We start from the raw sequence: 13,890 nt of genomic DNA on the forward strand, positions 1-13,890 counted from the left end.
ATAATTAAGAGTTTAATGTGGTCGTCTGTAGTAATGTGCTGCCACATCACCAATCATCAAGCAAAACTACAAAAACATTTCCCCACGTGTGTTAACCAACAGCTGGTGCCATCAAATTACAATATTACCACCTTGGCTTGGTACCTTACTAAAGGAAAATTTTCAATATTGCCATCTATAATTTGTATCATTTAACGTATTTTTTGTTTCTACTTGATATAATCCGTCTAGCAAATATATACGAGATGGTACAAATTATCAACCACCTAGAACAATTTGTCTCCGATGACAAGTCGAGTATAATTCTGGGTAACGTAAGTTTGCAGCGTCGATATTTCGTCGTTGGAGGAAAGCAAAGTCCCGACGTTTTTTGCCGACGGCGGCGGTGAGTGAACTCTTGGAGTCAAACGCGGCGGCGACGAAGGTCGAGAGGCCCCCACGCAGACGACAAATTCCAGGCCCAAAACCTAACAGATGAGCGTTCGCTCGTGGACGGTCTCGTCACCTCTCCACTTCCTCGAACTCATCAGTTCGCGTGTCACTCCCCTAATTCCTCGTCTCTATAACGTGCGTACCCAAACCAAACTCGACCACCGCCTCTCACTATGCGCTTCCTCCTTCTCTTACTGTGCCTCGCCGCGGCTGGCGAAGCAACTCCAGCAGAGGAGCGGCAAATCCTCCTCCATTTGAAATCGACCTTCAAGACAGCAAACGCGACCGCCTTCCAATCATGGACCGCAAACAACCCACATTGCGGCGGCTTCGCCGGTGTCACGTGTGATTCTGGTGGCTCTGTTTCAGAAATTGATCTCACCGGCATCGGAATCTCCGGAGAAATCCGTTTTGATATTATTTGCCGGCTTCCTTCGCTCACTGCCCTCTCCCTGGTGTCTAATGACCTCTCCGGTAACATCTCCGATGATCTTCACAGGTGCAGCAGACTCCGCCGGTTTGACCTCGCCTTCAACTCTCTCAGAGGTGTAGTTCCCGAAATGACCACTCTAGTCGAGCTTCAGATCCTCAACTTTTCTAGTAATTATTTCACCGGTGCCTTCCCGTGGAGCTCCCTCGCGGGGCTGACTGAGTTGGAGGTACTCAGCGTCGGAGATAACTCTTTCGATCCTAATCCTTTCCCTGATGTGGTGCTGAATTTGACCAAACTCAATCGGCTTTACCTCTCTAATTGTAACATCCATGGACAAATTCCGCCGGCGATCGGTAACCTGACAAAGCTCATTGACCTCGAGATAGCCGACAGCTTCCTCACTGGCGTGATCCCCCCGGAGATCTCCAAGCTCTCCAATCTATGGCAACTCGAGCTTTACAACAATTCGCTCACCGGGCGTATCCCGACTGGGTTCGGGAACCTCACAAAGTTGGCCTTCTTCGATGCGTCGATGAACAATTTGGAGGGCGACCTATCGGAGCTCCGGAACTTGACGAACCTCGTCTCTCTACAGCTGTTCGATAACAACCTCTCCGGCGAGGTACCGCCGGAATTTGGGGACTTCCGATTCCTCACCAATCTCTCGTTGTACGTGAACAGGTTCATCGGGAAGTTGCCGGCAAAGCTTGGAAGTTGGACTGAGTTCAACTTCATCGACGTGTCGACTAACTCATTTACAGGGCCAATCCCGCCGGATATGTGCCGGAAAGGGACCATGAAGAAGCTTCTGATGCTGGAGAACAAGTTCACCGGGGAGATCCCCGCCAGTTACGCTAATTGCTCTTCTCTGCTTCGGTTCAGGGTCAGTAACAACTCGCTCTCCGGTGAAGTTCCCTCAGGTCTCTGGAGCTTGCCAAACTTGAACATTATCGATCTCGCCGTCAACCAATTTGAAGGTTCGATTGGCGCCGGGATCGGCGCTGCCAAGTCCCTAAACCAGATCTTTATTTCCGACAACCGGTTCTCGGGTCAGATTCCTCCAGAGATCGGAGACGCGGCGTCGATCGTCCAGATAGATCTGCATAACAACCAATTCTCAGGCACGATCCCGTCGAGCGTCGGAGGTCTACGAAACCTTGCGAGTCTTAATCTGCAGAGCAACGGCTTCTCCGGCCAGATCCCTAATGAGATCGGCTCGTGCGCAGCGTTAAGCACCATGAACCTCGCCGAGAACAGCCTTTCCGGGCCTATCCCAGCAAGCCTCGGCCAGCTGACGAACCTCAACTCGTTGAATTTGTCGGGCAACAAGCTCTCCGGCTTGATTCCGGGGAGCATCTCCGCGTTGAAGCTTTCCTCCCTTGATCTCTCCAACAACAGTCTCACCGGAGCCATCCCGTCGAGTTTCGCTATTTCGGCCTACAGTGGCAGTTTCGCCGGAAACCCCGGCCTCTGCGTCTACGGTATCAACGCCGACAAACTCAGCTCTGTCCGGCGATGCTCAGCCTTGAAGAGGGGCTTTACCGGTGAGTTGCGTACCATCCTCACCTGCATTCTCTCCGTCGCAGCTGTCTTCCTCGCCGCTCTCGGTCTCCATATCGTGCTAAAGAAGCGCCGCCACGACTCAAGTGGCGGTGCCAGCGACGGGGCATTTTTAAAAGACCCGTCATGGGACATGAAGTCGTTCCGGATCGTGACGTTCAACGAGCAGGAAATTGTAGAAGCAATCAAACCTGAGAATCTCATCGGGAAAGGGGGATCCGGCGAGGTGTATCAGGTGCATCTGGCGAACGGGGAAGTGATGGCAGTGAAACAGATATGGCGGAATCTGGCGGAGGCCGGAACCAAGGAGCGGAGCACGGCGGCGATGCTAGCGTCGACCCGGGGGCGAGGGAGGAGGGGGCGGAAGCGGACGGCGACTAGCGAGTTCGAGGCGGAGGTGGAGACGTTGAGCACCGTGCGCCACGTCAACGTGGTGAAGCTCTTCTGCAGCATCACGAGCGAGGAGTGGTGCCTGCTGGTATACGAGCACCTTCCCAACGGCAGCCTGTGGGATAAGCTTCACGGGTCGGCCGCGGCGTCGCCTGGGAAGGCGGAGGAGTTGAGTTGGGAGGAGAGGTACCAAGTGGCACTTGGGGCTGCGAGAGGTCTCGAGTATCTGCACCACGGGGGTGAACGCCCCATCCTTCACCGCGACGTCAAATCCAGTAACATCCTTCTCGATGAGTGCCTCATGCCCCGTATCGCCGACTTCGGCCTCGCCAAGATCCTGCACTCCGCCGCCGTCGCCGCCGCCGGAGGGGGCGCAGGCGAAGCTTCGTCTGCTCCTGTCATCGCCGGCACCCACGGCTACATCGCTCCAGGTCCAGTTCGCTCTGTTTCCTTAATCTAACATCTCAGAATCGCTCTTTTCAAATCCTATGATTAAAAAACATTCACCTTTTTCGTAATTAAGCTCGATCAATCATCCTGTTCATCTAAATTGTTCGATGGCCATCAGATTTTCATCGATTTATTTTTCTGTTCATTTCAATCGTTAATTGTCGCGGTTAAAAAATGCAGAGTACGCCTACACGTGGAAGGTGAACGAGAAGAGCGACGTGTACAGCTTCGGGGTGGTGCTGATGGAGCTGGTGACCGGACGGCGGCCGATCGAGGCGGAATACGGCGAGAGCAAAGACATCGTCCACTGGGTGTCGCAGCGGATGAGCAGCAGGGAGAGCCTGATGGCGGCGGTGGACAGCAGAATACAGCAGGAGTGGAGCAAGGAGGAGGCGATCAAGGTTCTGCGAGTGGCGCTGCTGTGCACTGCGAGGCTACCGGCGATGCGGCCGTCGATGAGGACGGTGGTACAGATGCTGGAGGAGGCCGTGAACGGTGGAACCATAAAATCATATGTCAACAAGAAACTGATGGAAGTCGATGAGTGAAACGCTGGAACTCACCTTGTTCCCTGTACAATATCATTTTGGATGCGGACGGCCATGGACGTTAACATCGAGCTCATCTCGTTCCTCACAATAATCATCGCGTTCTAAGCGATGGTGATTTGCTATTAGTCTGTGCATTTTTTTTCATAAGTGCCGATCAAATTGGAAGAGGACTTAAAAAACTACAAGTATTGAAATTGTTCCGATTTGAAATATGAGTCAGATGAAGATCGACGGAAATAACACAGGTGTTGACACACTTAGCATATATGTGCTTCGGAAGAATTAACCCCCCATATGGAACTTAAGGACAGTGGTGAAGAAATCGATGGTACTTAGGCTCTGTACACACTCAGACAAATACCCGGAGCGTTAAAAACCAGAAATCAAGAAAAAAGTCTCCGGCGCAGACTCTCCGACGCTCAAGTTAAGTTCTTTTTTCCCAGAAGAATAGTGTACGAAGGAAAAAAGAACGGTAGAAAACGAGTGTGAATGAGCGCGTACGTACCTGGCTAAGGGAGAAGACCTCTCTTTTTATATGACGTTGTGTACCTTCAGAGCCTACATGTTATCAGAGAATGTCGGGTGTCAGGGTTTGTCGGGTGAGAGAAGATATACGATGACCTCCTATTGGTAGAAGGAAGGTTCTATTTGTAGGTGATAGTAGATCACTGGAATATTTCCTGACGTATGACATTTATTCTCTGATAGGAAGGTTACGATTCCTTGACATTGTTTGCTGCTTAGCGCTTTTCATCCCGCCCGATTTTAGCTATGGACAGTTCGGGATGACCGTTCAGAGGTACCACCTGACTTGAGTCTTGATGAGGAGGCTGAGCCGTGGTGACTCGTCCGGGCTTTATCTGTTATCTGAATCTGAGACTGTGGCGAGGGACCCATCCTTCATGCCTTGATCGTTGCAGGGGCAGCCGGGAGTTGTTTTAGGTAAAGTACCCTGCCTATTCACACGAACTGAGATGGGGAAGTCCGATTAGTCGGGGATAGATTAGGAACTAATCCAAGGTGCCTCTTACGTCTCAGATCTGGAGACCTGTTCTGCCTGTGCCCATCAGGAATTATGTGACTGATGACATGAGACGGTCTAATTTCCTTTTTCTCCTAACTATTGATTATCACGTCCCTTTGACTTTTGATCGTCACGTTCCCTTGACTTTTGATTACCCTTAATTACTACATTCTTTTGACTTTTGACTTTTGACTTTTGACTTTTGATTACATGACCTTATCAAATCCCTCCTTTATCCACCGTACCAGGTACCATCATATTTCTTCGACACATATAAGTCTCAAATCTACAAGTCTAATAACATTTCACAATTTGATTCCTATAAAACCAGGATGGTATGCAAACTCTAATATTATTTTTTTTCCCGTCTTAATAATTTCCTATTACCCGTATAGGTCGGCCGGATTGGATTAGTAAGAAAAGAGGAGGTTGGGTATATGGAACTAAGCCAAAGAAATTTAGCATGACTTACACTCAGATTCGGAATTAATAGAAGTTCAAGAGTTAAATTAGAATACGAAGGTGCTTGATGTCTATCGGGATATGATTTTACGTGTCTTAATTAGAATATAAAATAAATAAATAATATAAAAATTTAATTTCACTTACCTTGTTTACATCCCTATTTATTCCACTGAACTCTAACTCTAACTCGACGGGTCGTTTCTTCTATGCGCCAAATCACTAGATCACGATCGTAGACTGTTGGATTTTTCAAGACGTAAAAATTACATTTTATGCTACGGAAACTCCGAAATTCCCATGCAACGGATCCATGCGAAGTTTATAAAACAAAAATTTCGTGTACGAGTTTCTCTAACCTAGATCTACACTAGATCTACAAAGGAAAAAGAGGTTACCCTTGATGCGAAGCCCTTCGCTAAATCCCGCTCGTCCAAGGTTCGTCGGATCTCGAGAGTATTAAAGTAGATACTCCTCTATGTGTATCCACACAAGCAAGAGATGGAGAAGAAATCTTGAGTGTGCTAGCACTCCAAGAAGTCTCGACCAAAGAGGAGGAGAGGGAGAGAAGAAACCTAGAGAGGAAGAAGAAGAAATGAATGAGAATGAATTCTCACCTTGTGTAACTCCCAAGTGGCCGACCACTTTAGGCTTATAAACTCCCATGGAATATCAAGAGTCAAGTCTCTTGATCTCCTCCATGAGGTGGCATTTGGTCAAGTCAAACTTGACCAAATGAAGAAGCCTTGATGATGTGGCATTGGTCAAGTCAAAGTCAAGTCAAAACTTGACTCTTCATCTTCCTACTTAAGTCAAGTCAAACTTGATCACTTCTTTCCCTTGGTTGATCTAATCTAACCATTGGTTCAAGTCAATTTTAATTTAATGAATCTCTATTTATTGAATTAAATTGACTTAAGGAGTCTAAGTCCAAATTAGACTCATCTAACATATGAACCAAATTGAGTCCAACTCAATTAGTCTAATTTGGATTACTCTTAATCCAATTTGGTTCATCACATGAATCTAATCCTTTAGGTTCATCAAATGAACCTAATCTCCATCTAATTGCCCTTTGTGTGTGACCCTATAGGTTCTTATAACGTTGGCAATGCTCCTAAACCCATTTAGAAGCATAAGTAATGAGCGGTATCTAGCAACACATCATTACTACCCAAGTTATAAGAATGTTGAGATCCAACATCACCTTGTGACTACTAATTGTGACTCTTCACAATATATGACAAGTGTCATTCTATCCTTGACATCTAGATTGATCAATATGAGACATAGACCGTGTCATCCTCTAATCAATCTAAATCTTGAATCCCAAGTAGACTCACTCAATCAAATGAGCTCAACATCTCATATTGACTTATTTGGACACGGTCATGCACTTTGTGGTCTCACTCTATCAAGAATATCGATGTCACTCCCGTCATATAGGAGGGATAGATCTCATCTACATCACTCACATCCCTCCGCATAATTTGTTACATACCCAGTAATCGCCTTTATAGTCCACCCAGTTACGGGTGATGTTTGACGAAGTCAATACGTAACTCCTTATGTAGGGAACCATGGTGACTTCAGGTCCAAGAATTAGTAGTCATACTAATAGTCATATGAGAAAGTATATGACACTCATATAACGATCCATGATACTTTCTCATGGCAGGTCATTCAGTATACATTCTCTAATGCATACCCATGTGTTAACTTGATATCTCCATATCCATGACTTGTGAGATCAAGGCATCGAGTTGACCTACATGCTAGTCTCGTCGTATTAACATTGTCACTGAATGTTAATACTTGACTAGGAATGATTAAGAGTAGTGTTCCCTATATCATCTCACTATCGATTCTACCAATCGATTGATATAGGTAAGAACCTTCTACTCAAGGACGCTATTATACTTAGTTATTTGGCACCAATACAAGTAAGTATAATAACTAAAAACGAATGTCTTTATTTATATACAAGAATATGATACAACGAGTCCATGCAACAATCATCAAATGATTGGCTCTAGGGCTCTACCTAACAATCTCCCACTAGCACTAGTGCCAATCAGTGTAGGCTCTAAGGCCTAATGACCTAGTGTGACCATCATGCTTTCTCTGTGCCAAAGTCTTGGTCAAGGGATCTGCGATGTTAGCCTCTGTGGGTACTCTGCAAATCTTCACATCTCCTCTCTCGATAATCTCTCGAATGAGATGGAAGCGTCGTAGTATGTGTTTGGTCCGCTGGTGTGAGCGAGGTTCCTTAGCCTGTGCTATTGCTCCATTGTTGTCACAATAGAGCTCTATGGGATCAGCAATGCTAGGAACCACCCCAACCTCGGTAATGAACTTGTGGATCCAACCTTTCACGCTCGACGAAGAATATACTACTTTGTTGTAGAATCACCATCGTGTCCCGCTCAACTCTTCCAGCCACAACACCACCATTTATGCAAAATACGAACCCCGATCGCAATCGATAATCATCCCGATCGTTGAAGCTAGCATCATCAGAACCCTTTACATAGCTCATCATCGCTCCATATATCAAGAAATATTCTTTAGTCTTTCTCAAGTACTTAAGAATATTCTTGACTGCTATCCATGACTTTCACCTGGATCGACTAGTATCTGCTCATCATGCTCAAAGCATACGAGACATCGGGCGAGTACATAGCATGGCGTACATGATAGATCCTATGGTCGAGGCATAAGGGATCTGATCCAGTCCCTCTCCTCTCTAGAAGAGGGACCTTGAGTCTTCGAAGACTCACGCCATGTGACATCGGTAAATCCCTTCTTGGAGTTCATGGCAAACCGTAGAATACCTTTGTCAATATATGTACTCTGACTTAGGCCAAGCAACCTTTTAGATCTATCTCTATAGATCTGTATGCCTAGAATGCGGGATGCTTCACCTAAGTCCTTCATTGAGAAACAAGTCCCTAGCCAAGTCTTGACAGACTGTAGCAAAGGGATGTCTTTCCAAATGAATAGTATGTCATCCACATACAATATAAGGAAGATAACTGTGTTCCCTACAACCTTCTTGTAGACACAAGGTTCATTTTCATTCTTGATGAAACCAAACTGTTTGATTGCATCATCGAATCGAAGATTCCAGCTCCGAGAAGCTTGCTTTAGTCCATAAATGGACCTATGCAGCTTGCATACTCTGCCAGTATGTTGTGGATCTACAAAACCATCAGGTTGTGTCATGTACACATCCTCGAGCAGGTTTCCATTCAGAAATACGGTTTTGACATCCATCTGCCAGATCTCATAATCATGGTACGCTGCAATAGCAAGCATGATCCGAATAGATTTAAACATCGCTATTGGAGAAAAGGTTTCATCATAGTCAATACCATGAATTTGCTTGAAACCTTTAGCTACCAAGCGACCCTTATAAATAAGTCCATCCATGTCAGTCTTTCTCTTAAAAACTCACTTACACCCAATGAGTTTGATCCCTTTAAGTGGATCAACCAAAGTCCATACTTGGTTAGTGTACATGGATTCCATCTCGGATCTCATGGCCTCTAGCTATTTCTCGGAATCTGGTCTCATCACAGCTTCCTGATAGGAGGTAAGCTCATCCTCAATGAGCACAACGTCATCATGGTCAGACAAGAGAAATGAATATCTCTCAGGCTGACGACGCACCCTATCAGACCTGCGAAGAGGTAGGTCTACTTGAACTGGTTGTTGTTCCTCAACTCCTTGTGGAACAACATCATCCACAACACTTTGTGGTTCCAGTTCAACTTCCATCGAGGCTTCAGTGTTATGGTCCATATCTTGAGCTTCTTCAAGATCGAACGTACTCCCACTAGTCTTTCTAGAAACAAAATCCCTTTCTAAAAATACCCCAGTCTTAGTCACAACTATCTTGTGTTGACTGGGAATGTAGAAGTAATATCCCTTCGTTTCCTTGGGATATCCAATGAAATAGCACTTGTCAGATTTGAGTCCCAGTTTGTCCGAGACTTGACGTCTAACGTAAGCCTCACAACCCCAAATCCTCATAAAAGACACCTGGACATCTCTCCAGTTCATATCCTATATGGTGTCTTTATTACAGCCTTAGATGGAACTCGGTTGAGAATGAAGGCTACTGTGTCTAGAGCATAGCCCCAAAGATACATAGGAAGATCTGTGTGACTCATCATACACCGTACCATATCTAATAGGGTAGATTCCTCCTTTCGGATACATCATTCCACTGTGGTGTTCCTGGAGGAGTGACTTGAGATAGAATCTCACACTCAGCTAGATAGTCACGAAACTCATGGCTAAGGTATTCACCGCCTCGATTTGATCGAAGTATCTTAATACTCTTGTCAAGCTAGTTTTGTACTTCATTCTTGAATTCTTTGAACTTTTCAAAGGATTCTGACTTATGTGTCATCATATACACATAACCATATTTACTGAAGTCATCAGTAAATGTAATGAAGTACCTATAACAACCTCTAGCAGTGACATTGAAAGGACCACATACATCACTATGTAAAAGACCTAACCAGTCAGTCGCTCTCTCACTGTATCCACTAAAGGGAGTCTTGGCCATCTTGCCTAGAAGGCATGACTCGCATGTCTCATATGATTCAAAATCAAATGAGTCCAACAAACTATCTTTATGGAGCTGGGATAAGCGTTTGTCATTTATATGACCTAAGCGACAGTGCCAGAGATAGGTTTGGTTCATGTCATTTGACTTGAACCTCTTGGTACTAATGTTATAGATAGGGTTTTCAAGGTCTAGAATGTAGAGTTCGTTCATCAGAGGTGCACTACAATAGAACATATCATTTAAATAAACCGAACAACATTTGCTCTTTATTATAAATGAAAAACATTTCTTGTCCAAACAAGAAACTGAAATTATGTTTTTAGTTAAAGCAGACACATAACAACATTCATCTAATTCTAATACAAGCCCAGAAGGCAGAGATAGATGATAAGTTCCTACAGCAACAGCAGCAACCCGTACTCCATTGCCTACACGTAGGTCCACCTCGCCCTTCGTCAATGCCCTGCTATTTCTCAGTGTCTGCACATTAGTACAAATGTGAGAAGCACATCCGGTATCTAATACCCATGATGAAGAAATAGATAGATTGACTTCTATAACATAGATACCTGAAGTGGAAGTCTCACTTCTCTTCTTCTTAAGATCTTCCAGGTACACTTTGCAGTTCCTCTTCCAGTGCCCGGTCTGACCACAGTGGAAGCAGATAGCATCCTTGGCGACCTCTCCTTTGGGTTTCAGTGCCTTGTCTTTGCCCTTAGCTTGAGACTTTCCCTTACCTTTAGGCTTGCCCTTGCCTTTGCCCTTTTGCACCATCAAAATGGAGTTGGGCTTAACCTTCTTAAGGTTGAGCTCAGCAATTCTTAACATGCTAAGCAGCTCAGGCAGTGGCTTGTCAATTTCGTTCATGTTATAATTTAGAACGAATTGACTATAGCTATCTGGCAAGGATTGCAAGATCAAATCAGTGGCCAGCTCTTCGCCAAGTGGGAATCCCAACCTCTGTAGGTTTTCTATGTACCCAATCATTTTGAGTACATATGGGCCTACGAGAGTCCCATCTTGCATCTTGCACTGAAACAGTGCCTTAGATATCTCGAATCTCTCGTGCCTCGCTTGTCCTTGATATAGTTGACGAAGATGTTCAACCATACATAAGCGCCCATCAACTTGTGTTGCTTCTGAAGCTCAGAGTTCATGGTCGCGAGCATAAGACATGACACATCTAATGCGTCATCTTGATGCTTCTTGTAAGCATCACACGGCCATGCAAAGCTGCAAGGAGGTGCACCCCATGACCGAGGCTAAGCAGCACACGATCGTGTGATCCTACACAGCCGAGTCCAGGAAATTAGCTCCGTTGAGCTTGTCCTTCTCAAGGACGGAACGCAGGGAGAAAGAGTTCGTATTTGACGTCATGGTTATCTACAACAGAAAAATGCAGAAAAATAAATATCATATTCTATTAATCATCTAATTAGGCCTTTAGTTAAATGATGCTCCCACTAAATTCTATAATTCATGTGGGACAAGATCCATATCATATTATGCCCTGAGTTAGCTTTGGCTAAATCGCCCAAGACTTAGTATGATCGGTAGGTAACTAATTACTAATTACATCTCTATGCAACTCTTGTTTATAGGATCAAGATCCGCATTTATATTAAAACTCGAGTTAGCTTTGGTTAATACGCCCAAGAGTTAATATAAACGTGATTTTGTCCTATCTTCCAACCATTGAAAAAATACCTATAGTTAAACTCGATCCAATTGAGTTAACTAGTTACTCAATCTAATTGAGTTGTACTCACTCATGCATTGATAGGCGGGACCAAAATTGTCCCTCCGTACCCTACCAAGATAATATGTGTTGCTCTGCTTTGGCATATTCAACAACAACATGTGATCGAGGTAGTGATAGGTATCACGACATGATAGGCATTACGAGTTGATGCGATTGAGATCTAATCTACTCGACGAAGTATATCATATACGCTATATAGATCTAATCTAATCGTTAGGGCGCATCATGTACGCGATTTAGATCTAATCTAATCGTTAAGGCGCTAATTAATTACTATTCTAGCATGCATCACATATACACACACAAAGCAATTAATTAAATATTTTATGATTAGTCATGGTCTTACTACGATCTTCTCAAGCCAATGAGAAGATCAGATGGTGAACCTAAGGTCAACAGCTTCTCAAGCTCCTTCCTTTGACCACCTCGTGTTGCTTGCACCCTCCTCGTAACTCCGTCTCGAGTGGATCTTCCACCACTCCAATTTGTACATTATAAAGGTGAAAATGGAGTTACATTCGAGTCTAAACTATTTATAACAAGAATATAAAAATAGAAAAGGCACGACGCGCAGGTCGCGTATCATATACAACACGCACATTACAGAAAATGGCTCGTAGGCCATAATATGAATTACAACACAAATTTCCAATCTAATTGGGTCTTTTGGGCCATGACCATCACAAAATAATACATAATTCTAAATTATGTAATTTTTATAAATTTCTGTAATTTTTCTTACAATTTTTACAATTTTATGAGTAAAAATTCCCGGCGGTCCCGTTTAGCGATTTTCGGGCGCAATCGCGGAACGAAGCCCCTTGCGGGGTCAGGGGCAGCACCCCTACCCGCGATATAACCATCGCGAGTGTTCCTAAGCGATCCTACAACGCCTTAGCTTGCTGTCCCAAAACGATTTGGGGGCGAAACCTTGCCGTTTCGGAAATATTTTCTCGGTAGTCGAAACCTACAAGTGTCTAAACACTTGTGCTTCGCTTCTACGAGAAAATTATCCATAAAATCTATAAATATCATAAAAACACAGAAACTTACAGATCAGTAGAATTTCATAAAATTCAAAATAAAACTCGTACGCGCATTCGCACGTGGCTCTGATACCACTGTTGGTTTTTCGGGCCGTAAAAACCGCTTTTTGCATTGCGGAAACCCTAAAATTCCCATGCCATGGATCCGTGCAAAGTTTATAAAACAAAATTTTCGTGTACGAGTTTCTCTAACCTAGATTTACACTAGATCTACAAAGGAAAAAGAGGTTACCCTTGATGCGAAGCCCTTCGCTAAATCCCGCTCGTCCAAGGTTCGCCGAATTTCGAGAGTATCAAAGTAGATACTCCTCTATGTGTATCCACACAAGCAAGAGATGGAGAAGAAATCTTGAATGTGCTAGCACTCCAAGAAGTCTCGGCCAAAGAGGAGGAGAGGGAGAGAAGAAACCTAAAGAGGAAGAAGAAGAAATGAATGAGAATGAATCTCACCTTGTGTAACTCCCAAGTGGCCGACCACTTTAGGCTTATAAACTCCCATGGAATATCAAGAGTCAAGTCTCTTGATCTCCTCCATGAGGTGGCATTTGGTCAAGTCAAACTTGACCAAATGAAGAAGCCTTGATGATGTGGCATTGGTCAAGTCAAAGTCAAGTTAAAACTTGACTTTTCATTTTCCTACTTAAGTCAAGTCAAACTTGACCCCTTCTCTCCCTTGGTTGATCTAATCTAACCATTGGTTCAAGTCAATTTTAATTTAATGAATCTCTATTTATTGAATTAAATTGACTCAAGGAGTCTAAGTCCAAATTAGACTCATCTAACACATGAACCAAATTGAGTCCAACCCAATTAGCCTAATTTGGATTACTCTTAATCCAATTTGGTTCATCACATGAACCTAATCTTTTAGGTTCATCAAATGAACCTAATCTCCATCTAATTGCCCTTTGTGTGTGACCCTATAGGTTCTTATAACGTTGGCAATGCTCCTAAACCCATTTAGAAGCATAAGTAATGAGCGGTATCTAGCAACACATCATTACTACCCAAGTTATAAGAATGTTGAGATCCAACATCACTTTGTGACTACTAATTGTGACTCTTCACAATATATGACAAGTGTCCTTCTATCCTTGACATCTAAATTGATCAATATGAGGCATAGACCGTGTCATCCTCTAATCAATCTAAATTTTGAATCCCAAGTAGACTCACTCAATCAAATGAGCTCAACATC

At 44.1% G+C, this 13,890-nt stretch overlaps 1 protein-coding gene across 1 annotated transcript; it reads left to right on the plus strand.

Annotated features, from left to right (window-relative positions):
* The first annotated feature begins 483 nt into the window (after positions 1–483).
* On the plus strand, positions 484–3,889 carry LOC122005509 (receptor-like protein kinase 7). Its single transcript, XM_042560547.1, has 2 exons — positions 484–3,246; positions 3,446–3,889. Exons 1-2 carry the CDS (start codon positions 606–608, stop codon positions 3,811–3,813), a joined length of 3,009 nt encoding a protein of 1,002 aa, XP_042416481.1. The 5' UTR covers positions 484–605; the 3' UTR covers positions 3,814–3,889.
* The last annotated feature ends 10,001 nt before the right edge of the window (positions 3,890–13,890 follow it).

The sequence above is a fragment of the Zingiber officinale genome, chromosome 7B (assembly GCF_018446385.1).
Source record: "Zingiber officinale cultivar Zhangliang chromosome 7B, Zo_v1.1, whole genome shotgun sequence".
NCBI lineage: Eukaryota > Viridiplantae > Streptophyta > Magnoliopsida > Zingiberales > Zingiberaceae > Zingiber > Zingiber officinale.

Excerpts from the sequence above, each read along its gene's own strand:
- LOC122005509 (XM_042560547.1), top strand. The coding sequence starts at position 606 with ATGCGCTTCCTCCTTCTCTTACTGTGCCTCGCCGCGGCTGGCGAAGCA. Across the intron at positions 3,247-3,445 it reads CCACGGCTACATCGCTCCAG|AGTACGCCTACACGTGGAAG; the intron begins GTCCAGTTCGCT and ends TAAAAAATGCAG.